General features: G+C 45.7%; 6 protein-coding genes across 7 annotated transcripts; 3 read left to right on the top strand and 3 right to left on the bottom strand.

The window, feature by feature from the left end:
- Positions 1 to 2,098: 2,098 nt before the first annotated feature.
- On the bottom strand, positions 2,099 to 3,046 carry DFL_008939 (uncharacterized protein; the record flags this gene model as incomplete). Its single annotated transcript, XM_067638747.1, has 5 exons — positions 2,099 to 2,260; positions 2,340 to 2,421; positions 2,504 to 2,628; positions 2,700 to 2,777; positions 2,867 to 3,046. The coding sequence occupies 5 exons, from the start codon at positions 3,044 to 3,046 to the stop codon at positions 2,099 to 2,101; spliced, it is 627 nt and encodes a 208-aa protein (XP_067486605.1).
- Positions 3,047 to 5,185: 2,139 nt separating this feature from the next.
- Positions 5,186 to 5,853, bottom strand: DFL_008940 (uncharacterized protein; the record flags this gene model as incomplete). Its single annotated transcript, XM_067638749.1, has 3 exons — positions 5,186 to 5,235; positions 5,300 to 5,551; positions 5,667 to 5,853. 3 exons carry the CDS (start codon positions 5,851 to 5,853, stop codon positions 5,186 to 5,188), a joined length of 489 nt encoding a protein of 162 aa, XP_067486606.1.
- A 5,037-nt stretch (positions 5,854 to 10,890) lies between these two features.
- DFL_008941 (uncharacterized protein) lies at positions 10,891 to 13,266 on the bottom strand (the record flags this gene model as incomplete). Its single annotated transcript, XM_067638750.1, has 4 exons — positions 10,891 to 11,295; positions 11,364 to 12,903; positions 12,967 to 13,159; positions 13,218 to 13,266. The coding sequence occupies 4 exons, from the start codon at positions 13,264 to 13,266 to the stop codon at positions 10,891 to 10,893; spliced, it is 2,187 nt and encodes a 728-aa protein (XP_067486607.1).
- A 2,614-nt stretch (positions 13,267 to 15,880) lies between these two features.
- On the top strand, positions 15,881 to 17,986 carry DFL_008942 (uncharacterized protein; the record flags this gene model as incomplete). Of its 2 annotated transcripts, none has more annotated exons than XM_067638751.1 (1): positions 15,881 to 17,986. In XM_067638751.1, one exon carries the CDS (start codon positions 15,881 to 15,883, stop codon positions 17,984 to 17,986), a length of 2,106 nt encoding a protein of 701 aa, XP_067486608.1. The 2 variants fall into 2 exon arrangements, with proteins under 2 accessions (XP_067486608.1, XP_067486609.1); XM_067638752.1 differs by having other exon boundaries at positions 16,415 to 17,986.
- A 1,771-nt stretch (positions 17,987 to 19,757) lies between these two features.
- On the top strand, positions 19,758 to 21,016 carry DFL_008943 (uncharacterized protein; the record flags this gene model as incomplete). Its single annotated transcript, XM_067638753.1, has 5 exons — positions 19,758 to 19,792; positions 19,857 to 20,157; positions 20,217 to 20,365; positions 20,456 to 20,594; positions 20,660 to 21,016. 5 exons carry the CDS (start codon positions 19,758 to 19,760, stop codon positions 21,014 to 21,016), a joined length of 981 nt encoding a protein of 326 aa, XP_067486610.1.
- Positions 21,017 to 22,099: 1,083 nt separating this feature from the next.
- Positions 22,100 to 25,645, top strand: DFL_008944 (uncharacterized protein; the record flags this gene model as incomplete). Its single annotated transcript, XM_067638754.1, has 2 exons — positions 22,100 to 24,070; positions 24,140 to 25,645. The coding sequence occupies 2 exons, from the start codon at positions 22,100 to 22,102 to the stop codon at positions 25,643 to 25,645; spliced, it is 3,477 nt and encodes a 1,158-aa protein (XP_067486611.1).
- Between the last annotated feature and the right edge of the window lie 132 nt (positions 25,646 to 25,777).

Consider the following 25,777-nt stretch of genomic DNA (forward strand, 5'->3'; position numbering starts at 1 on the left):
CGGCCAGCACGGCTGCCTGGCACCGAGTAGCAGCTACTTTTAGGTGCTGGAGATGAGAAATTTCACTCAAGATCACCTCTTTGCAGGCTGCCGTCGTCGATGTGACCAAGCTGCATGTTCAGAAACAGTCTCTTTTTGCACCTCAATCGTGGGAGCAGTATCAGCATCAGCAATTTGGAGCTTCAGCGCCATATGACCTGATATGATAGTGTAGGCCCTGGCTTAAGGCTTTCTCGATTGCACAGACGGCACGATCGTACATAAAATTGATAAGGTCCCGTCGGATCGTGGTCTCCCGGAGTTCCGTTGTTCCCGTTCGCCATCATCATCTTGTCATCATCATCACCTTTTGATGCATCGATCGAAAGGAATCCATCCCAGTTGAGATAAAATGTCGAGAAGCCATGGCCATGCGTTGGCCGTATTAAAGATCGATAGCAAGGGGTCCCTGGTCTCCCGGATGCAGACAGACGAAACGACAGCTGGCTGCCAGGGCGAGTGGGGAATGCCGTCCTTGTGAGCGGTCGGAAAGCGGTGCATGTCGTCGTTCCAGAATACCATTCGTACATGTAGGTTTCCTCAATGCAGAGCTGGGGTTGAGCACGTGGTTCACGTTTACTTGGAATATAAACACATGACAGTTGCTAACGTCTAAGTGCTCAAGTATCTACTCGTCCACGTATATTAAATGTCTGGCAGTGCAGTACACTACAGAACGACTATCCAATCTTGAAGTCTAACAGCTCTAGAATATTGTAACTCCCTTAATTTGGATACTTGTTGTAAAAGTATAATTCCAGAAGAGAGCTCCACCAGAGCTTCACGTATGTACCCCGGCGGGACTCGGCCCCGTCGGCTGTGGCTGTCCGTGTAACAGAGGAGGATTCGATCCATACTCGAACATACATACATCCATGAAACCTCAACGCAGGGAATTGAATTTTCAATAGTTAAAGAACGGAAAATCCTGGCGTCGGCATTGCATTAGCCCTCTGGGCCGAAATGTGTCTTGTGTGGAGTTTAAGCTACAAAGCATATTGAAATATACGAACACTTCGGAAAGCCACACCCAACGCCCCATATACGCATCGCTTCAATTGTCCCCCGAGCTTCACTATCTTATCCCGCACTGTTAATGACCCCTTCTAGAATCATTCCGAGCTACAGAGCCCCCCTAGCTCCTTAGTTCCCCATATTAAAAAAGTCGCAATACGAGCGTTTTTACCATGTGGAGAGCAAAAAAGACAAGGCTGGACATGGTTACTCGACTTTATCCTACGGCTACACAGAAAAAATACCACGTTTTCCTATCCCACCCTCTACACAAACCCCCCCCCCCCTGTCCCTGTTTTTAGATCTCGTTTCGAACATTAGAATATTCGGATTGGGAGCCGGTCTGGGATTTCGTGCATACTACATGCATAGCTTGTTTAAAAATCCCGCACTTTTAGGCTTGAACGATATATACTGTCGGTGATGTGGCATTTTATAGTACCTGCTAGCTCGATACAAAGATAAAGAAAAAAGTTGGAAATTTTAACCCCGTAGATTACTACGATGTCATTGGAGGAGGGCCATTATACTCGCACAGCCTGGAAGCCAACTATTAGGTATCCCGTCCCGTCCGGACGCAGAGGCACCGTGGCGTAACGTTCATCCGATAGTCATTCGATGGCAACGGTACCGCGGCCGAGGATCCGGCGTCAAAAGTTAAGGGCAGGGTTCAAATATTAGCCCTAAATACACACATACGACTACGATTCAGTCGGAATGAGGTATTCCTTGCGGCTCTATAGCTAGAGATTTCTCGATGGCATAATTTTACAGCGGTTTCTAATGCTGAAAAAGCCTTGAGTGCCTAGCTAGTTAGGAGGATGTATCCTAAAAACTGCAATACTTTGGAGGACAATCGATCATTATATATTTCATCGCTATGGATTACACGCATATCCCATTATTAGAATAATTCAGAAGAGAATGCCAAAGCCTGTTTTGTATTTGATTCAACTATTAACATCATACTATCCAATCCAGTCTAGCTATTTCGGCTTTGTACGCACAGCCCCCGCAAGCAGCAATTCGTGATAGCATTGCCGGTCTACAAGAAACATGGGACAGCCGTAATCGCAACCGTATAATTGCCAATATCGCTCTGTTGTTGGCCGCGTATGCTTTTCTTAGCGCCGGCAGTACATTTTTCAGCGACTACCACCGCGGCCTCCCAAACCTTTATACAGGGGACTTTCGTCGGCGTGGCCCACTAAAATAGTGATTTATACAGTTAATCGGATTCTCAGAGCTGAGTTCAACGGTTAGCTAGGATATGTATTGTTACTTACACCATTGCAGAGTCGGATGTTAGCTATGGGGGAAGGGACACAGTAGATACTGGCGCAACCCCATCCAAGAGGAGCTTCGCACCTATTTAGACAAACAAGCGGACACGTTAGCATTATTAAGAACTCGGTATCAAACAAATCCCCATTGATTCATGATCACTCACATTAAATTTCCGATGGCTCTGATGTAGGGAAGTGCGTGGTTAATGACTGTGTAGTAATCTGCCCTGTCGGCTGATTCTTTTATACAACGTGTGTTTTTTTTAAAGGCACGTTTCGCAAGAGATGGCTTTTTAGGTTGGGGTGAGATGTCAGCAGACATTTATGGCGATACCTAACTCAGAAATTTGGAGTCTATACATTTGGAGAAGTCGAAGTCGTCGGTGCCGTTACCGGCTTCAAATTGGGATATAGTTTTATGAGCTTCGGGAAAACATCCTACAAATATATAAAAAGATTCTCTAATTAGATACTTTTAATGGAATTTCCTGATATGCGAGGAGTAGTCTTAAGGTATTTATATTTACGTTAATTGTTCCAGTAAGATCCACTGCGGGACCACCAGGGTATATAGATCCAGTGAATCTCATGGCTCCGGACGCGCCGCGCTTCACCGGAAGGTGATCCTCGATCGGGAGAGCAACCGCAGCAGCTATATGGGCAAAAAGAACTAGGACGGTCGCTTGAATAAGCATTGAGAATTGCATTTTTCCTGAAACGAACGAACGACTGGATCTAACCAGCGCTAGTATATACGTATGTATATCTAAAGGGAGTGCGAAGCTTCAACTTTCTTGAACTAATATATATAAAGAGAGAATGTTAAAACTCGAAAGGAGCAGCGGGTAATCTTCGGCTGGAAGGGATTGAATGGCCTGGTGAATAAAATATGAATCGATAAGGGATATGAAGCCTCTTTATATATCCTACTTGAGAAGTATTTGTGTACTATACATATATAGATTCTATATTGGCCGGCCGATTAAGTCAGTCTTGTTGATCGATGATATCGATACGCTGTAGCTGAAGTTGGGGAGAAGCTAACTTAACCATGTGCCACAGGATAATACCAACGTTATACGTAGACACGACTAACAACCAACAGCCAAGTGTTTCCCGGTTTATAAGTTTAAATTTAAGGGATTCCCGACACCTATCTTGAAACTTCGAATTCCAGTACCCCGCGCGGCGACAGGCAGACTGTTGGCTTCGCACGTGCACAATTAGCTGGGAGATTAGTAGAATAACTTCGAATTATGGTCAAGTTTTGGCAGTTATCTGTTAAGATGTGGCCGGTAGGGTATAACATGCAACATCGTATTAGTTTATATCTAATCAGATAATTTACTTTATATTAACTAGTATACCAGTTTTTGAAGAGCCATTGGGGTTTGGGATTAGGTTTCGGTCAGAAACCTTAAATTTTATTTTATAAATCCTCCAAGGTATTTTAAATTTTAAGTGTTTAGAAGCTGTTGAATTTCCTGTCCCAGCAAGTTCTGTGGTAGCTATAGCCATGTGGTGGCAGGTCCGGGCTTGGTTCACGAGACAGGCTATGGCTCGTATAACATGATATCGATCAGGTACACTGGGTCTACAGTCAATAAAATTAACAACTTGTTATGGAGAGTTAATTATCTAAAGTACATACCAGTATATGCCGATAGGAAACGTATTCCACAACGGAAGGTGAGAGAAATCTCCATCGACAGTTGGCCATTATGATATATGTACTAGGTATGAGCATAGTACTCCAAAGATCGCCGCCAACAAATGGCGCATGCATGGGGGCCTGCAATCGAAGCCTTTGAACATGCGGCTAGTGACACCACTTACATGCAACGTGCCATTGGTCAACCGTGGTTCGCAGGCGGGTCACACCAGCTAGTATGAGCTTCATTATTCCGCCCTAGCCTTAAATTTCTATCGACGCTAGGACTTCGAATTAATATTACCTATAACGGGGTACGGAAGGAGACGAAACCGGTATTCATGATTGATGACGAGTGTTGCATGGACCGTAAAAGAGACTATATCACTCATATTCTAGACCTTCCAATAATCAGAGTCTTATCAAAGTTTATAAACCCCTTACTTCGTGATATTGTACAGCAAGAAAAAGGTATGACATATACGAGAAAAAAGAAACCAACAAACTAACAAACCAAATAGAAAAGGACACAAACTTTTTTTCGTAACAAATGATACGGAAGATAAGTAGATATGGGTAGGTATTAAATATAACAGTAACATAGCAGAGTAAAGCTATTTACTTCCTTTTTTCGTGTGACAGTTCAAATCCAAATAAAGAGACAGAAATATATGAAAGAAAGAAAGAGGCATCAAAGGTTGCGTTGTACGGTCAAAAAAAGATAACAAAGTACTTGCAAGTTGAACTTTGGACAGGAAAAAAGAATAGAGGAGAAGGGATATCATTGATGCATAGCCTAATTCCAGAACGCCTATGTGAATGATGAAGATATTATGTTTTAGTGTCCTAGATCAGGAAAGACCCAGGGTTGGGAAGGTTATACCCGAGTACATCGGTCCTCTAGGTAAAGGGGAGGAAAGGGAATGGTTTCGTTGACGCAAAAGAACAAGAAGTAATCAAAAAAGAGCAGAAGAAAAATCAAACGAAAAAACCGGTATGAAAAGTATAGTAGTATTTCCTGCGTCTCGTCTTGTTGTTGTTTTAAGTAGGCCGTAGTTTTAGAGTCCGTATTTCGTGGCAGACAAATGGATTGGTAAAGGAGTCCCTCCCAGCCGGCTAGCTGTCACGTCATAGGAGCTTGGAGTATTGACTAGTTGAAGGACGATGACGTATGGGACGGTAGCCGGCGATGGAGTCATTTGCGACGACGGCCAAGGAGGAAGTCTTTGCCTTTATCAGCCCATCCTGTTGATATTCGTTAATATCCTCCCCTATACCTGATTCGTGACGTTATATTGATAAAACTCACCCCGGTAGTCGTGACGAGAGTGATCGACAGGTACGGTTCTATCATATTTGACACGACGTTCGTACTCTTCGGCAGCGAGATACTCTTCATCGGATGGGTGAAAGACATTGCCAGCACCTGAGCGACCACCGTGGTAGTCGGAGGTGGATGGACGACGGGGAACCATCTCAACGTCTTGAGCAGCACGAGCGTACTCTGGATGTTCAAAGTCGTTGTCCTGCATGTTTCCAGTTCCTCCACGTCCAGATGTGTCTATAACGGTATTCCATGATGGATTAGCCTGGATATTCATAAATATATAAAATCCAACGCTGCATCCGTGTTGATAAGAAGCAAATGCAGGGTGTCGAGATGTATTAGTACTTACAGATAGAGGTCTTGATGGTCGGGGTGGCAAAATCCTCCTCGTCTTCTTGATGAACTGAATCGGCACTTGAAAAGTTTCCAGCACCACCACGGCCGGTAGATCGTTCGCGATGGTCGAAGTCCTGGCTGAGTCGGCTAGAGTCGTCGTGAGACTTTCTTGGAGGGAGAGCAGCACCGTTCAATGTCATTGTGAAAAAAAGAAGACAGGTGTGTCTGCGGATGGAATAGGGAATTTATAGGGAAGGTGTCAAGCCCGAAGTCCTCCAGAAAGTAACGGGAAGCAGACTTTCCGATTTGATGTTCCCGAGAATAGGGATGGTCGTGGCTTTGGGATGTTTCGTTTGACGTGGAGTCTTGGGGCTAGGCTCGATGATGCAAGTGAGAACGGCGTGGTGAATAGTCCGGGGCAAGGCTGCCTAGGAATAACGAAAGACTGTCGGGAAAAAAAGGAAAAAACGAACTGATGATCTGACGATGAGGTAGAGAGGCCAAAGGTACCGTTTGAATAAAGATATGGTGAAGAGGTACAATGAACTTTTATGTTTGATGTCGGTTGGTAAAATGCAGAAGAAGGAAGGTCGTTGTTAACTTGGTGGAAGTGAACGCAGGCAGGCTTTTGGGTGGTGTTGATGACACCAAAGAAGCAAGTCAAAGGTATAAGATAAAATCCACCGGTGTGTAATAGGCGTTTGTAATTTTAATCTCCTTAGCTTAACTAGCACTCTCGAAGCTAAGCAATTGCAATTATTCGGACTTCAATGCCAATGCAGATGCAAAATGAGGCTCGCCTGTTTGGTTGTGGCGATGTTTGGTCGGTTAAGCCTGTTCGGTCTGTCCCTGTCTGTCCTGTTCGGCGAGCTTAAAGAAGGCAAGTTCCACCGCGCTCACTCTTCTCCCTCAAATCAGGTACGTCGTCAATCTCTACCGGACAGCTCTCCCAATGCGGCGATACGAGCAAAAAAGAAAAAAAGAGGAGAGATCTGATCTGAGAGGATTCCTCAAAAGCTGGCCCTTGCGCCGTCTAGAAAGGGTTTTGTAGATGGTGGTTTTTGTATTTTCTATTAAACCTTGGAAATTTCGGTAAGGCAAAGGCAAAAATGCGGCTTTCGATTCGATTTTAACTTTGGCTTCTAGTCGACAGGAGCGGTGATGTTTGCTTTGCTACACCACGAATTTAATTTCGATATTGATATTCGGTTTAACAGAATTAAAGACTGACTCGGTCGGTCTGGCTCTTTATACTACTCCCCCAGCTCTCAGCTTCGTCACCTGAGCTGTCCGATCCGATGTAGAGAAGGAAATCTCTGCTACCGGATCGAGATTCTCTCACGTAATGAGCTCAAGCCAGGAACCAGAATCGTCAATATAGCTAGTATGGCGTAGCGGGGGAAGTGTGTGCCAATCTATCCTAGAATATCCATAGTGCAGAGTCCGTGACCTCGCAGCGTCTATCCACCGTCCTGAACTCATGATCACGATGATGCCGGCCAATGGACTGTCTCCGAGGAGCATGCTCCCTCTGGACATATCCCGGTACTCAATTATCGTGAGAATGTTCCAACCGCGCGAGCTCCTCTGACTTTAAACTCGGACTTGACTTAACTCGAATCGAATCGACTCATCGTCATCGTTCATTCTCGAATGGCGGCTTGAATTCAAGTCAATCTGACAGGCCGGACTCCACCAATTAGTATAGCGTTGTCACCAAAATCTGGATCAAATTTCGGCTTCCCGTCGCTCAAAACCCGTTTCAATAACAGCGAATCGTTCAAAGCACGCGTTCGGTGCCAATGCCTGATTTCGGAGCACCGACCAGCCCAAAAGTCTGCTCATCGAAGCCAGATCTTAGTAAATAGGCCCTTTCCCCGCAAAAAATTATTTTCTATCACGTAACGGGAAATAAAGTACCTTAAAATTGGAATTGACATATCGGCTTCCTCCTAGAAAATCCCTGCACGATGGGATTGCTTATTCCGGTGGCTTTCTTCGACTGTGGAGCCTGTAGGGCTTCTTCGTGAAAGCAACAGCGTCTGCGAATGGTCTGCTCTGCGGGAAGCCAAGACGCTAGGGAGGGGCAAGCTGTGACACCTTATTTGAACGGCGACCTCCGCTTTGGGAATCAATCCAAGTTTGCATCAGAACATGCCGAAATGTTGTAAGCTTCTCATTTTCCCTTTCCTGTCTCCATCCAATTCGACATGAGGAATGGAAGAACAACAGGAGAGGCCTATGAAAAAGGAGACGAGGTTCTAGCTTTTCGGTGTCTATATTGCATGATGCATCCGAATTTCTCCGTTAAATTTTCGGGAATATTCCTACATAGAGGCGTGTTTATATGAATGTATCTCATAATTCCATTTTTTTACATGAAGCAACTGTTCGCGGTCGGCATTTGGAACATCCAGGCAGCCGATTCTTCTCCTTTGTTAACATGTGAGTTTATATCTGGATTCCACGTCGTCTTTGTACACGAGACCCTTCCCGACAAAATAATTGCTTCCAGAAGCCCTTGCCTGTCATTCCTCGAACATCCGGATTACTATCTTTACTTCTCACAAAAAATAAAAGAAAAGCGATCCAATCATCCAATCCATTTCATCTATCGCTAAGTGATTTAAATACTATTAGCGTAATATTCCTCTTCCCTTTTCCAGCTCGCCGAACTCGAATCCTTGCAACCTTAAAGCCCTGCAGAGCTCGGGTGCGGTGATATATATAAACATTTTATTAAAGCATAATCCTATTTATTGCGGCATTGAGGCTTTTTTCTAATATATCTCCTGTTCGACTCGCTAGTTTGGAGGTAATTGATATAGTCGAGAAGCTTCTTTTTTAAGTATCATATCAATTGCAATTGTGAAGGTTGTGCCGACAGGAACCATGATGCAGGCTGTTGGATTTCGAAATTCTATAACACGGTTTAATTGGGTTGATAATTCTAGTATTCACGAACGACACGTCCATGTTGGTTGTATTTTAAAATGCTGTTGGGATACTCGATTACGATGCCGCCATCCTTGGCTTCGATCCGCCAAGGGTATGCATTTCCGATGGCTTGAATGAATAGACGGATATGCGACTATCTAAACATAGATTGCGCGATCGATCTTTGAGATTTATGAATCTTCAAATTCAAAGCTCTGACTGTTCAACATCCAGTCTCTATCTAACGTTACAGGAGCTACGAGGATATCTCGAATCGCTTACCTTCTCTCGAGAATCTAGACTTCTAACCGGAGCAAGATATCCAACTCCGTAAACCCTTAACTTAAGCCATGAGAACCTAGGAACCTACCGTTCTCTTAACTTCAAACGAAAATAACAGATTGACTACACCGAGCCAAGCTGCCAATAATTCCTTCGACGGTATATAGTAGCCAGTGGCTGACAAAGGTGGGGTAAAAGGGAAGCCGGTTGTCCACCTGAACATAATACATATTGCGTATCACTCCGTTCCAACGTTCTTGTCTACCCGAGCTCGTGTATAACGGTCCGCTATTCGAGCTTGGACCATAAAAATGATGGAATACTGCAGACTGCCCAGGCGCTTAGATGAAATATTGATGTGATCTACGACCTTGATATCGGTTACAGCCGTACGGTTTGTGAGGCCTAGGGTTTATACGTTTGGGGTTAGGTAGGAGCGGGTATGGGGTTTCCAAGCCGCTTGGCTGGGGGTTTTGTCAGGTGGTTTTGTGCAGATTGGCTACGTAGCTTTTTAGTTTTTATTGATCAAAGTTCGGATGAATATGCAGTCGATTTTCTTAACTCTATCAATCTCTTTCTTTCTTTGCGAATTATTATTCGCAAGTCATGCCCATTGTAACATCCTCTCAGACTGTTGATACCTGGATGAAAATAAGAAAAGGAAAAAGGAAGGTAAATCAACTGTCGAAGATATCCTGAGTGAGATCGAGCGAAACACTTCAGGCCTACCAATGTAACAGCAATATAATATCGAGGATATACCAACTCTCCAAATACCTTTCGAAACTCCAATCAAATCCCGTCCTAATCTTCCCGCAACCTTCCAATTCCAAGCCTCTCGATCCAATATTCAAGCTTTTTTCCTTTTCGCAATCTTTAACGGCGAAGCCGGCCGATCGAAAAGGCTCAGACATCCTGATATCAGCCCGGTGACGAACACCACATCTCGGTTTCATACATCTTCATATCTTTGTTCCTTTCCTTCTTTCCTTCTTTTGCTTTTGCTGGCAATTGCAAGACACCCCTTGTGTCATATGTCATGATCATGACAATACAATAATCCCATTGTTAACTTATCATTTGCCATACGGCCAATGCAACCCGGTCTCGGAATCACCTTCCCGACTTCCCCCCGACTCTCGCGAAACAATAATATTAAAAAAAGGAGTGGGAAATTCTACGGAATGGTGTGAAGAAAATTCGTGAACTTTCAGGATGCCTACCTGCAGCTGCCTTTGTCTATATTCTGTTGGTAGGCGAGATTAATTATAAAATCCATAGGCGAGCTTATGCGTCGCTATGAAATGCAGACAACCAGGGTATCATGTCAAGATCGTGATCGCGAACACAGCGGGGCCATGTACAGGAAGCAAAAGCAACGCTGGGGGTATATCAACTTCCCCAAAATCACCATGTCCGGTTTCAATCACCCCAACAAGCGAAAGAAAAAGAAAAAACCGTGACAATTACGTGCATAAAAAAAGAAGTCCAAGCTCCCAAGATACCTGGTAAGTTCCCCTTGCTCGGGATCTTTTTCCCATTTTCGTCAGCCACTGCAAGAATAAGGTAAATGCAGAAGTATTTTCGGGATGTTAAAAAGATAAGATCCCTTGAATATGCATTATTCATGCTTATCTGAACCAACGCAAACTCGATTACGTTTTCCAACGGGTGTCTCGCGGTCGCAGAAGCCCGGTTTGATATCGACTAAAACCTCGAGCTCTGTGGTTTTGTAACATGGTCGATCTCAAATATTCACAGCTTCATACTAGCAAATGGTATACTGGACTAATAAGAGCATTATCCGATACTTCAACTCTTCCATTCTTTTCTCCGCTCTCATTAGCTAACCGTATCGACAGTCCCCCTCCCATGTATGTACGGAATAAGCACATTTGGATAAAGTTAAAAAAGAGGAAGAGGAAAAAAGTATGACAAAAGAATCAAAGTATGCTTCGTCCGATCTCGCACAATACCCCACTCCCCCAACAATTCCCTTACCTTGAAACCGGAGTAATCTAGGCAATCTCCTCTTCCTTCTCTTCAATAACCTCTTCAATAATCTCCTCAATAACCGTAGCACCCTCCATATCCTTCTCGTCTTCAGCTCCCAGAGGTGGCAATCCAAGATCTTCTCTCTCTTCTTCCAGCTCTCTCTCCGTCTTGCTTCTCCATGCACGCCATTCCTCGAGAAGACGCCTCCTGGCTTCGATAATTGTGGCGGAAGCTTCGCTCTCAAGGATCAAGTCGTCCTCGTCGAATTGCCTGCTGTATTCTCTCAGGTTCTTGCGGACCTGCTTTTGCTGTTCTTTGGACAACATGGTTGGTGGGCGAGGACGCCAGGCGAATTGCTTGAAGCGTTCGATATGGTCCTCACGGAGAGAGTTGCCCTTGAAGTCCCACATGTGATAGCCATTTTCCATCTGTAGATTATAATTAGTTTTCATCTCAATCGTAACGGAAGAATAATCGTAATAATTTGAGAACGTACGGTGTGCTTCCACATGCTCGAACTGCTAACGACATATCGGCCCGAGGGATCCCACTCCAAATCAGTGACACCATAGTGCTCAACAGTTCCAATCAATTGCAGATTCGCTGCCAAGTCTTTCTCAGACTCCTTCTTCTCGCCATCGAAGTCGAAATCCCAGAATTCAAGTTCGTGGCTTTGCTGAGAGTTAATCGTTGCGACAATGCAGAACCGTCCCTTGGGGGACCAGAAGATGGCATTGGAGTTACGTTTATCGATTGTTCGGATGAGGCGGAATGGACCAGCTGGTGGAGACTTGGTCTTTTCGGGGGCGTAGAAGGAGACCGAGGTCTTTGGTGGAGCAGGAGCAGCACCAGCTGGTGGGGCTTCGCCGGCGGTGATGAGGACGAAACGATCACCCTTTGGTTCCCATGCGAAGTTGATAACTGTGTCTTGAATCTCGATGGGTTCGTTGGGGATGTTCTTCTCCTTGATTCTGAAGAACTCAAGACTTGTGAATGTAGACTTGCCACGCTTGGAGTGCCTGTCGACCTTGACGCAGAGGTAGGCACCCTCTGATTGCCAGTGAAGCTTGCAGTCTGATACGCTGAACAAGTTTCTGGTTCTGATGATTTCTTTGGAAGGGATGGCCATCAGAGACACTCTGGCGGTCTGATTGTTGATTTCGGGAGTCCAGTAACAGAGAAGTTGTTCACCAGAGGGCTTCTTGGCCTCGTCGTTAGTTGGGGCGTAAGGAGACCATTCGAAGTCAACGACACCCTCGAGTTTGATTGACCTCTTGTCAAGGAGAACCATGGATGGTGTTTCGTAGACGGAGATGGAGGAGCCAGGAGTGACCCTGGCGCAGTATTTGTCGTCGGCGGTCCATTTGAATAGAGGCCACTGGATCTTCTTGCGCATGTTTGGTGGCTTGTCGGCTTCCTGTGGGTTTTCAATAGGTGGGAAGGAACGGAGGAGTTTTCCGGTCTTGACTTCCCAGACTACGTATGTCTTGCCATCTTCCTCGGGTGTGAGGCCTGGCATTCCCTCCTGGTAGACGATTGGCTTGTTGGACCAGGTGACAAGGTACATCTCGTTAGGAGAGAAGTCGACTAGGTTGACAGCTGGATGTGGGAATCGGGCCATACGCTTCCAGCTAGCGCCACCCCATAGCTGAACGCCCTGTGGATGTAACGATGTGAGGAAAGTTCCGAGGGGCGACCATCTGACGAATGATTCTGTCCAGAACTGACGTTCAACGGTCATCTCGGGAGAGTCTTTTTTGTTGTTGAAGTAGACACCAACGGTGTCCGCGCGGAAGAGAACGAATTGGTCACGGGCGCGAACGTCACCAATCCAGGAACGGAGATGCTCCTGCTCAACGAACGGTTCTGGTTCTGGCTCGACGTAATTTTCATCGATGCGACCTTCACGGCCGTAGCGTTCAATGTCGGTTAATTTGTTAACCGCTAGGGTGTGCCTCTTATCGAGAGCAAGGCCATTGAGTTTCTTAACAGCTTGAGCGGCTTGCGTCGCGGTTTCATACTCGACGAAGGCGAATCTACGTCATGGCCGTCAGCATCAGAGTCATCGAAGAACGAGTCTGAGTCATTGGTAGAGGTACCCTTGAGATTGTCTATCTTCGCCCATGGGCATGTAAACCGAGTCCTCCTTTGTTGTTCCGACGGCTTGTAGCTTCTTGACCAAGAACTTGACGAGCTTGGGCTTGTTGTCTTCGGGGACCTTTGGCAGGCCGTCGATAACGACGAAGGTGTCGAGGCCTTCTTCTAGTTTAACTTCATATTGTTCTCGGAGATCTATCGAGACATATTAGTTATATGTGCGATAACGGACTCCTATTGGATGATGATATACCGGAGAAATCGATCTCGTCTTCGTCGTCGTAGAACTCGTCTGCTGTCATTGTGGATGGTAGGTGTGTCTATTATCCTATATCCTTCAGTCGATAGGGTAGAATGTCGGGTAGATGATGGTATTTAAAGGGAGGCAGGTGAGATCGATTGCGGTGACCGTGGTGAGTCGACAGTGAAAGGAGGGTGCATGGGGGTTGATGGTCGTGTCGTCTGTTGGAGCTGCAGAAGCAAATTTTTGGGTCGGCCATAGAATTTCAGTGTGGGCTTTCGTTTTGGTGGGGAAGCTTAGACGCCCTAAGCGACCACAACACATCCTGGCCAGGGCGGTAGTCATGTGACTGTATCCATTCTTGGCACATGTCTGTTGTATTTGCGTTTAGAGCTGCGTTGTGCTATTCCTCGTTCACAAAAATTTGATAAAATGGACAGTGACAATCATATCAAAATCTGCTGCGACATCGGTATCACACTGATTTCTATCCACGATGATATCTAGTATGAACATAATGAATCTCCTGATATATAATTTTTTTTTCGATGGAGGTTTCACAATCAGCATTACTTTCAGGCTGGCAGTTATAATGTGGTCCCATGCCTTGGCTAGGGTATCAAAGACTATCTAAGAATAGAAACAGGTCCTTGGCAATAGATCTAGAAGCTAGCTTTCAAACAGGATAAATATTGTAGGTGTAAAATGGCTCGATCGATCACGGGATTTGAAAAGTTTTGCGCTGAGGTAGGCCCTAAGTTGGAGCCTTCAAATCTACAGCTTTCGTAAGAGTATAATATTATTAAACGGGTAATCAAAATATCCACAGATAAACGGGAAAACAGTGGTGACCTGCACTGTAGGACGTTCACAAAATGTGGATGGATATAACAAAATTAAATTCAAACCATGAAAATTAATAATTGTGAACAGGTCTTGTCTCCTCACCAGAAACCTCAACCGTACATGTATACACATCTTCGAAGGAAAGCACCAAAGGCAAGATGAGCATCCAGTCATGCCAATTGGCCAAAATTATCATGCCATAGAATCGAAATCTGATGCGCAATATAGGATTCATCGCAGAAAGAATAAGCGCTGTGGCTTAGTCTGACATTCATTTTTTAATCGAATTCGTCAAGCAAATGAGTCCGCTGATATTGCATGTGATCTAGAAGCTAGAAGCTGACTTAGTATCTTAGCCTCGACACCTCAACACCTCAACGTTTACGGGGGCCATTGCACAAATTCGTAGCAATACAATGGAGGATGGAGCATAGATTTTGATAAAAGCCTCCGAAATTGTGATAAAGTAAATTTGGTGCAGGGAGGAGACAGAGGGGCGCCGCCGGACCAGCTGGAGCTTCATGAATTCATCTACACCTCGAAGAGATTTCAATTGTGATATTGATCATGATCACTGTCTTTCAACTCCTAGGCCCTCTAGACCTCTCGACCCCATAATTGTACAAGTTTCTTACATAAAGCTGCAGATTCAAATGCACAGAGCAATTTTCTGCTAAATTCCATCGGTAAAACTTACGATATATATCAATCCGGTACCAATACCTGGTGTCCAGTCAGCCAAAAACGAAGTGCCGAGACTTGCTTGGATAATCCCTCACGCACGCTCAGATCCTGCGACCCTGGAAAAAGTGCAAATTTCCATGTCCCGGGGATCGAAACGACATTCCTAGCTGTTTCTCACATCTCTTCCGCGATTGATAACGGTATCGCAGCCGCAGCCGTGACGTTGATACAGACCGCAGGCACCCTGCATGAAGCGGTCACTTCGGCTTGCTGATTGGTCGGTTGTGGCTTGTGTAACGTCCGAAATGAGGAATGCAACACTCACCTGATCAAGCCCGATGCAATCCTCTAGCGATGTTCTGGGCTGCAGACACGGGTGTCAAGACGCCAAGGTGGGATTAATTCTTTCAGCCGCTCTAACCCCGCATATCCTATCATCATCGCGAAGGTGTGATGTTTTGACTAGAAGACTTGGCGATGACGAAGGAGCCAATTGTTTACTTGCCTCGAAGTCTTGTTTGCAATCTTCGAGGCTGAGAAGCTGCATGTGCTGCAGACCTGACGAGCCGACGTCTGGCGAGGGAGTTAAGAGTTAGCTTGTGTCTGTGATGGCGCTATGGTATTGGTTGGAACATTTAAGGCTGCAGCCGCGGGAATAATTAATATGCACTTTTGGATATGTATCGATGCCAGCGACAGTTTTGTCACGTCCGCGATATCTATCGACAGGCGTTGAGGTATACAGATACATTGGCATCATGATCTAGAACATCGCGTCATGTTCAAATCTTCGAGTATTCGATACTCGAGCGTCTACTGAAATTTCGCAAGACATATGTGGGCTGAAAATCCCAAGCCTTCGGCATTCGTCCTATCGTGACGAAGGATCCTCCAAAATCGAGCTTCGCCATCTTAGCGATGGATCTTCTAAGGGGACTTTGGGACCGGGATCTAGTGATCTTATCTTGCACTCAGACTTCAACCTTTGGTAACATTATATAAGAACCATTTGGATCACCTTTGGAAAGTGTCCTGAGTAGAGGGATATCATTTCAAACAGCATCTAAGAAAGCAATCAGCTCTTGCAAGTCTACGAAACATATTTACTTTATAGTGCTATAGCTACTTTTTCACCCTTCAAAGTCATGAGTGCCCCACCTCTTCCAGAAGTTTTACAATGGAACGTACCCCAGAATCCATCTATAAACGACGAGGATGGGGTCCCTGCCCCACCGATCATAACTCCTTTGCCACCATTCCGACCCCCCCCAATTTTCTGGCCGCCAATATGGTTCAGATGGTTGAACCAGGGTGCATGGCTCGTCTCTCTCGAGCCTACTACCAGTGGCGGACTGATTTATGATGGCACGATACGCATTGAAGTCAACTCCGAGGGGCGTACAGCAAGCGGGGATCTTTACCAGAGGCCTCGGATTTTAATTAATCTCCCCGGACTCCCCCCGCGTTGGATCTACCTCTCTGCACCTAACCCCGCCTCTGGCATCCCAATCCTCGCCAGAAATAATTACCGGTACTACCTTCGAATCACCCAAATCGATGAGTTCCTTTCCGGCAGAACAACATTCAAGCTTGGGTTCCAAAAATTCAAGTACGTCGAAATCAACAAGACTAACTTCAGCTTCACCCAAGAGCCCATTGACGGTGGCTACACTGCCACGATGACGTGGAAGACAGCGCCGGTTGGATATCCATATCCTAATGACTACGCGGAAGGTGATGTTGTTTCGGACAAAACAGGCCAAGTCGAGTTTAGATTGAAGATGGGCCGTGTTTCACAGTTCTATCGCAAGTTCACGGTCGAAATAGACAACGTACCTGGTTCTGAAAGGCCGTTGGATAACGGTGGCGTTATCGGCGAGGGAGCCGAAAATTGGAGCACAGTTTTTGGCCGAGTCGGGTTTGAAGTTAAGGTGGTTGAGAGTGACGGTGATATTGTCGAGCCTCCGAATTCGGGTGGTTATTGGTCTCTAGCACACTCTCACTCAACAATGTTGGCAAGGCGGGATGCGACCAACTTGGATACCGAGTGGCGGTACTACCTACTTGCCACTAAATTTAATACTGTGGATGCGTTTGGCGTAATGTTCGACAGTTCCGCAACCGATTCAAACAATGTCCCCCGTGAAGGTGTCCAGGTTAGCTCTCATGTTGTAACCGGCTCTCAAGAGGGTTGGGGCCCATGGAAAAACTCACGATATGGCGCGCTTAAGCCTGCATACTTCCGTACTGCGCTTCATGAGCTCGGACATGCCTTCGGCCTCCTTCATAACGATGATGGTGGTGACGGAGAGTTACCCGTGCTCGACTTTTCATTCATGAATCAAACCGGAAGAGCTGTTAACCGTTCTACGGCATCTAGCCCTATTTCTCAAAATATCAAATGGAATCATGCCGACAGGAATCTGTTCCAAATCCGCCATTGGCCAGACCCTTTTGTCAGACCTGGCGGAGTCGAGTTCGGGTATGCTTCAAACACCAGACCACCCATCACACCCCCTGATGCGGATACAGAATATGAGAGTCCAGATTTGGTGTTCAGTGTTGAACCGCTCAAAGATCATGCTGAGGTCCCGCTTGGTGCACCAGTTCGCATCAACCTAACTCTCACAAACTCCGGGGATCAGCCAATCGATGTTCCCGGGGACATTAGTCTCAAATCACATCATCTCACAGGACAAGTTACTGACCCAACTGGAACAACCCGCGGCTTCCACACACTCTTTTACCTCGATCGAGAGGAGCAGATCAAAACACTTAAGCCAGGCGAGAGTGTCACTACCTCTCTTACTCTCCTCCGTGGTGGACAAGGCGCACTGTTCCCTGTAGGCGGTGTTCATAAGATTGTTGTCAAGTTGAGCTGGAGTTTCAGCAATGAGTTACCTTTGTGGGTTGCTCTCGGGGAAACCACCGTCTTGGTCACTCCTCCATTGGATAAGTCTCATGCAGCGGCAGCTCATAGACTTCTCACTACCCCAGACACCCATCTTGTTCTTGTGCTTGGCGGAGATTACTTGGAGGATGGTGTCGGTGCTATTAAGCAGGCTTTGGAGGATGAAACTTTGGGAAAGCATTTCAAGGGTACCGAAGCGAAGCGAGTTCTAAAACTTGGAACTCCAGATCTTGAGGAGGCTACCAAGTTGATTTCCGAGGGAAGTGTCGTTTTGAGTGATGTCGAAAAAGAGAAGTTGAAGAAGTTGGGTGTCACATTTCCTGAAGATGTAGCTGAGTAGTTCTCTACTATATTTAGGGAGTGAGACTAGGAGGTAGGCCCTGGAATCACCTGTTCAATTGGTCAAATCTATAGGGTCTTATTTACTAGGAATACGGTCATTTTCGAATTTTCGCCTCTGATTGCAATAGTTTTAGTGTTTCGAAATTTAGCTGCAATGCTAACTTTTCTTCAGAGTCACTTAGAAAGCACTTACTAAGTATGACCTAAGTAGTTATTAAGTCGTTTAGTACAAATATTTGAATGGATTCTTTCGTTATTGGGTGCTCAAAACTTGCCCCGTACCATACAGACTCTTAAGTAAATTTTGCCACAGCTTATAAGGCTTAAAGTTTGAAAACTGTGTTGATTATGTGGTATTTTGTGCCACCAAAAATAGCTGGAAATATGAAGAAATGAGTTTACTGTGAATACTGCCACTTCGATGGAATTAATATCCCAAATGGCTACGGACCTGATAGTAATGGTATAGCTAAGAACACGCCTCGATTGACTACCGATATCTCCACAGAATCCCCACTCGGGATGGTGGAAGGCGGGCGTCTCACGTGGCGCCTAGCCACCGTTAACCCCCTAGCACATGCGGCGGATGGATGGCATCAGCTCTTCCACATCATCGTGCTTCTAATCAAGCCTGTGAAGAGGAAGATGCTGGTCGATGTACATTCTGCATTTGCATTTGCAGGCCAGCGTGATTGATTGTGCCACGCGCGATCTCATGCTCAACCTGCTTACCACAGCAATGTAGCATACGTACCGGCTTACATTAGCATTCCTCTGACCAGTCCTCCTTCGGACAGCATCCAACTTAACTCTTCTCTCTTGGGCCTGGCCGGTGTATAGTCATATATATATGATATCAAAGCCTGCCTCCCTCTCCTTCCCTTCCTCTCGGTCCTAGGTTAGTTGTATATTTGTATTGCCAACTATTCTCTCCCAATAATCCACGGCCTTCAACGGTTATTTCGGTTTGGGGTAGGACAGTAGTGTCCGAACGGGCTAGTCGTGTCCTCTGTACGATCTTGATCGTTGTCTTTTTGGCTAGTACTCACTCTCTTTCTATCACTCACATCTCCCACCCACTCTCATTTAATATAAAAAAGGCAGCCCATTCTTTGTAGAGGTTTGCTTTGCTTCCAATTCGTGTACTGTTTGATGTTGGTATTTCTCTCTTTATTTCTTTCATTCTTTGATCAGTGCGGTGCCAACTTCATATTGCTTCTTCGCAGTTTGCAGTTTGCAGTTGCGCCTCATTTTTTTGTCTTTGTTAGGCCACGGTTCAAACCTATCCGAACGACAAGCCTGCATATACCTGGCCCGATCTCTTCTCTCATCACATCCCGGCCAAAATTCCTAAGAGTCGCGATCTCTTCACGCGAAAGATCCAAAACCTCCTTTCCCGGACCTAAATCTTAACCCCAGCCCTCCCAAAGTATATTAAAATATTGCCTAGTTGGCTCTGGTCCGGACTGGTGCGGCTCTGCTCTTGTTTGTTGCGCTGTGGCGTGCCCTGTCTAGTCTCGGAAGGTCTGCCGCAGGTACATCAGAAATTCTGCACCGTTCGGAACGCACGTACACAAAAATACAATCACCAATTAACCAGGAAGAGACTCCACAATTAGCAGCATCTCCACCACAAAGAAAGAGAAGAAAAAAAGAGTCGGCTTGCAGCTGCCGTAATCGCCTTCAAGCAAACTGTCTTCAATATTGATTGCCGGAACCCTCTCCCGCTCGTTCTGCCGGACTGCTACTGGCGGGAGAGCCTTGTCTTCATGCAGTCGTCGTTTCTGCTCTGGAGCTCAAAGCCGTAGCGCTGTCGTCACCCATTGCCCGCTCTCTACCACTCCACAACTCCTGCTCCGCTACCATAGTGTGAACCACTCTCCTACAAGTTCCAAGTCCCATCTACAAGTCACCATCTTCGCCCGCTCTCTTGCTACTACTACCAAGACTACTGCTGCTACTAAAAAACGTACGGTCAAGCCTGCAGCAAAGCAATCGGAATCGGATATCAAGACACAAGTTGAATCGGAAGACATGGAGTTCGACGAAGTCCTATACACCCCAATTATCGACAGGATTCTCAAGGCTGGTGATTTAGCCTCCATCTCGTCAAAGGATGTCCGTAAAGCTCTTCAGAAGGAGCTTGGTTACGACATCACCGACCAGAAGGTCAGTACTTCAACCCTATCATATAAGCATCCGTGTAACCAGCTAACAAGAGTACCCAGGCCGAAATCACAGGCCTCATCCGAAAACGCTTCGACGAGATCCTAGAAGAAACCGGCCCGGAAAATGTCCACCCTGTCAAACAAGAGACAAATGGTTATGACAATGTCAAGAAGGAAGATCCTGGAGCTTCTCCGTCCAAAAAGCGCAAGTCAGTAGCTAGCCCGTCGTCATTGGAAGACGACGCTCGTTTAGCTGCCAAAATGCAAGCCGAATGGAACTCACAGGACCGTCCTTCTAGATCTACGACTGTCAAACGTAAAGCCGTTGCCCCGAGGAAGAAGAAGAAGAGCAGTGCCACCATTTCCGATGATTCCGGAGTCGAGGACGGCGGAGAGAAGAAAAAGAAGCGGAAGATCAATGCAAACAATCCGTTCCACGTATGGCAAACTTCAAAACTTATAGTGGTACTAGAGTAGAGTATGAGTGCTAACATGAAACATAGCAACCTCTCATCCTCTCCCCACAGCTCTCCACCCTTCTCGGCGAAACTCAACTATCACGTCCAGAAACCGTAAAGCGCATCTGGGCCTATATAAAACAAAACGAACTCCAGGATCAAAACGACAAACGATACATCATCTGCGACGAAAACCTTCGAACTGTTTTCCCCACCGCTAAAGTACACATGTTCACCATGAACAAGATCTTGAGCGGTCACTTGTATCCCATGAATAAATCGGACAATATTGCTGACGTGAAGAGTGAGGATATCAAGAGCGAGGACTTTGCGTCTTCTCCTGTTTCGGTGGCTTTTAGCCAACAGGGCTCGCCGTCTAGTTTGGAATCGGAGGCTTCGTGATTACTGACCGTTCTTAGGTGCATATATGTGGTAACACCATTTGAGTAGACGCTTGGACTTTTGGGGGATACTAGGAAAGGCAATACTCACACCCACGTTACATCACGAAATCCCTCACTATCTTTCTCCCCCCTCTCGTCCACTTTTTAGGATCATTTTTCCCTTTTCGTTATATCATCACGATGGTTGTTCTTTCATTGGCAGATGCGCTCAAAATCTTTGGTGTTCAAGGTGCAACAATGCAAATGCAAAAATGCTGGGAGTTCAGAAAAAGAGTTTAATCGATAGTCGGAATGCCCATGTCATGTCATATTTTTACGTTTCCCCTTTCCCGTGACGTCCTTTTCCTTGGTTTTGTTTCCTTTCATTTTTTTTTTCTTGTGGTAGAATTGAATCGGCCTGGCATGTATGTATATTAAAATATGTCCATTTTTTCATGTTTGCTGACTATAAAATTTTGCGTATAGCCCTTAGAGCTTGTCTCTTTCGTGTTAGAACCCCGAAGTGGTATTTCTTTCTAGGAATTGTAAATGACAGTGTTATCTGGGAACATTGCAACCCGCATGACCTGACACTTAGGCCGAAGGTTTCTTATCAGCCGCATATGCGTCTCTACAACACCTGCTAATGGATTTCGCCCCAATATCGAAATCCTGCAGCCTCGTGCGGAGAAGAAGAGATGAGGTGAGGCAGCTGAGCAGAGACAGAGGATTTGAAAGGGGTAAAATGAGAAGAGGCCATCTGTCATGCTAGTACCACTCATACCCGCTCAAAGTCCAATCCAGAGAGAATAGTTATACCAATACATTCATCTTAACCACCAGCGATAGCTATAGCATCCATAGGCTTAAGTATATCGAATTGTGTACTATATATTGGCTTACCTTTTAGTTGACCCGCAACATTTTATTCACAGACATTCAAACGGTCGAAATCCAGGCTTAATTCTAGCCTAGCTAGCTAATCATACAATAGCCGGCGTGCGGCCTTATAGTATCAACACCTTTTCCAAGCTGTATACACATTAGTCTCGTACCGGTATACCCAGACACCGGTTGGCCACGTGTATATACGTGTACACCCATGGCATCTAAACTATTTAAACGAATAAGACGAAAACCTACCACGGACTTTAATAACTCAAGACTAGCAGAGGAAGTACCACCGCCATACCGCTATAATGAAAATGCAACGGCGTCGACATTTGATGTCGTAAAGCCGGTTGCAAGTTATGTGGAGAACGTGGCGGTGGAGGATGTTAGTTTGGGGGGTAGGCGGGAGTCACAGGTTTTAATTGTAAGGAGGGGGAGTGAGGGAGTACAGGAGAGTAGTGTCATAGGGAGAGGAAGTTTGGAGAGAGTTAGTATAGAGGGGACCAGGATAATCTTGGAAAATGAAAGCATGGAAAGAGACTTAGAAAGGAGGATATCAGAGGCTCAAGGACATGAAACCCTTGAAGGTAGACTTCCTGAACCACCTGTGCCTCCTCCACCTCCTCCTTCAACAGATCCGGTTGCCCGGAGACCGTCAATACCTTTTCGAGATATTCCACCACCTCCTCCACCGCCTCTACCACCGAAGGAACTTCCCGAACTTCCCTCTCCTCTACCACCGAAAGAACTTCTCGAACCTCCCGCTCCTCTACCACCGAAGGAACTTCCGGGACCTCCTGCCTCTTCCTCGCCAAGTCCAAATGTTCACTCCGAACTAAAGTCAATCAATGCCTCCCCTAAACCTGAATCAATATATGAGGTTTCCAACCAAGAGGAAGATGATGGCAACATGTCAGACGCATCGGACGACTCTTTTATCGCTGCGAAGCGTCGAAGTCTTTACCAACAACAAGAGGTCGATGACCTCAATATTCGAAAGTTAAACATAACTGATGCAGTCGAGAAAGAACAATGGGGTGTCGCTTTCGCCTTACTTAGTGAACTGGCTCAATCGATGGAAGAGCGGGGTGAGAAAGTACCCGTCGAATGGTATTTAGAGCTCGTTAGGCTGAGCCTAAAGGCAAACGCAGTACTTGCGCCTGAGGTGCTACACCACCTTCCAAGTAACAGCGAGGATACCGACGGAGGAAATGATGTGCAGAGGCAACTTAGGATGCAGTCTATGATTTTTGAGGGGATCATCGCTAGGAAAAGAGGAGACGAGAAAGCATCGACCCGATGGTTCCTTAAGGGATCTAAGTTTGCAAGGAAATATGAGTTCAAGGAAGAGATGACTATCTGTTACTGGATGTTAAAAAAGCTTTACCAAAACTCCGGGGACGATAAAGAGGTGGAACTCTATGGAAGTTTGATATCGCCCGCTGGATATAATGTTTTCAACGTTCTGAAGTATTTAAATCCTCGGGTTTTTAGAACCTCTGTTACGGCCAAATCCCTCAAAGAAGACGAATGCCTACGGCTCCTTGATGAACTGATTTTGCGTAAAGATGTTGCTAAAGACGAGGTGAAAAGGGAGAAGTATCGACAGATACTACGCTTCGTATCTGTTTGTTACAAAAAACACAAAATTTCATCCGAAACGATCTCGGGAATCTATGGTATGGGGAAGAACGAAGTGTTTCAGATGGTCGACTCTGCAAATTCGTTGTTCAAAGCGCCGAAGGATGGGGACTCTGAAGTGGAGATCAGAGACGGTTTGGTATGCTACATTATATGCCCCAACCCCAAGTCGCCTGCAGCTATGCACGATTACTTCTCGTTAGACGAAAATTTCATGCTCTCCGATCTGTTGCAAAGGCTCCTTGCGGTTCTGAATAAGTCGTTGGTGGAAGATATCCGCAAGATTAAAATGTACGGCACCCCGAAAACGGAGATTGCTAAGCAACATCAGACACAGAGATTTCAGTCCTCACTAGAGTTCGCATGTCACCAATGGCTGTATCACTTTATGGATACGAAGTTGGCGGTGCCGTTGAGTGAATTGCAAATATTCGTAGAGGAGCATTGGTTGCATTGGATAGAGCTCATTGGACTTTTGGGAGTTGATATGCTGCAGCGGATTTCCAGAATGACACAGTTTTTGGAGAATAACCCAGCCGCCGTAAGTGGTATCATAGTTATAGCTTTTTTCATACAAGGTGATTAGCTAACCCGCGATGGTTATGTATAGAAGAGAAGAGTGAAGGGTCTCCCACCGGCTCTGGCCAAAAAGATTGAGAAGCTATATGAGTTTCTAAACCGGTACGGGAATACCATTGTAGAGACGCCATTACAAGTATATTATCTTTGGAAATTTTTTGAGTTCGAAGAGAACGTTAACCTCGAGTCACCATCTGCACCCAAAGTATCCATTAAAATCGACATTTACGACTCGCAAAACCAGGATTCCACTGCCAAAAAGCTCGAAGAAGGGTATAAAGACCTCCTTACGGTTATCAAACCTGGCACAAATACCCAACAAAAAGTCGTCTTCTCGTCAGATTTACGACTGGTCGCGTACAACGTCCCGAACTCACCAATTGTTATCGTTAAGGACCTGACAAGAAAGTCAGACGGCGTTATATTAGACCATGGGCAAAAGCGGGTTTACGAAATTCACTTCTCGCCAAAAGTGTCTGAAGATAATATCGTTGCTATCATCACAGATCCTACGCAAGTTATGCTGTGGGATATCTCCAACGCTACGCACAAGGCTACATACTACCCGGAACTCAAAAACCAGCATTTAAAAATCAAGTTCTCACCAGATGGAAAATTAATTGCGTTTCTTTACTCCAGAACAAAAGTTGCGGTTCGAAGAACAGATACTGGAAATGAGGTCTGGAATGTATTAAACGCTAAATCGGGCCAAATATTGGACATGTCGTTCCGACACGACTCCTGGGTTTTGGCAATATTTCAGGATGATGGTACTATACAAACAGCTCAATCGGATTCCGATAATTTTACTGCAACGCACGATGAAGTGCCGCGCGAGTGTTGGAAAAGATTTGAAGATGCAAGTGTACAATTTTTGAATGATGAGAAAAACAGGATATTGGCTTGGGCCAATAATTTCGGCGTTCAGATTAGTGCACCGAAGGCAACGGAGGGAGTGGTGTTGGAAAGCAAGTATTTCAAAAAATATAAGACTACTGTGGTTATATCACCGAATGGGAGAAGGATTGCAACTATTCAAGATACAGGGGGCATTCAAATATTCGATGCTGAGACAGGGAAGTGCATTCAGTCATTTTGGAGGCTTAATCAGATATACAGGGAAACTACCCTTGCGGCTGCCTTCTTGCCATCCGGTGATAGGTTGATAACGATATCAAAGGAGATGGGGATGAGAGTTTGGGAGTTGACGGTGGATGTGGAAGTTAAGGACGGGTGGGTAGTCAGAGGGGATGAAAAGGTCATGTGGATTCCTGGGAACTACCATGCAAGGATTGCGGAGGTGGGGAAGAGCAATTTGGTGGTACTTACGCATCCGAGCGGAAGGGTTTTGGAGGTGGAGTTTGGGATCGATAAGGGGAGGGTCATGGTAGAGGGGGGGTTATATGGATTGGTTAGTAATGTTATGGCTTATTTACCTTCTTTGCCGAAGGGGTTACCGTCTATACCGTCTTTACCGCACGGTTTGCCGACTTTTGGGTGGGGGTCTGTTGGCCAAACTCCCTCCTCCTCCAACTAGATGGTTCCCTGTTATACGTTAATTTAGCAAAGAGACGGGACGTATCTCTTAGGGAGGTTATACGGTTTTATATTTTGCTGTTATAGTATGTTTGGTGTGGAGTTTGGGACTTGATGCACATATATTCAGCAC

The sequence above is a fragment of the Arthrobotrys flagrans genome (assembly GCF_004000055.1).
Source record: "Arthrobotrys flagrans strain CBS H-5679 chromosome Unknown unitig_1, whole genome shotgun sequence".
Classification (NCBI taxonomy): Eukaryota; Fungi; Ascomycota; class Orbiliomycetes; order Orbiliales; family Orbiliaceae; genus Arthrobotrys; species Arthrobotrys flagrans.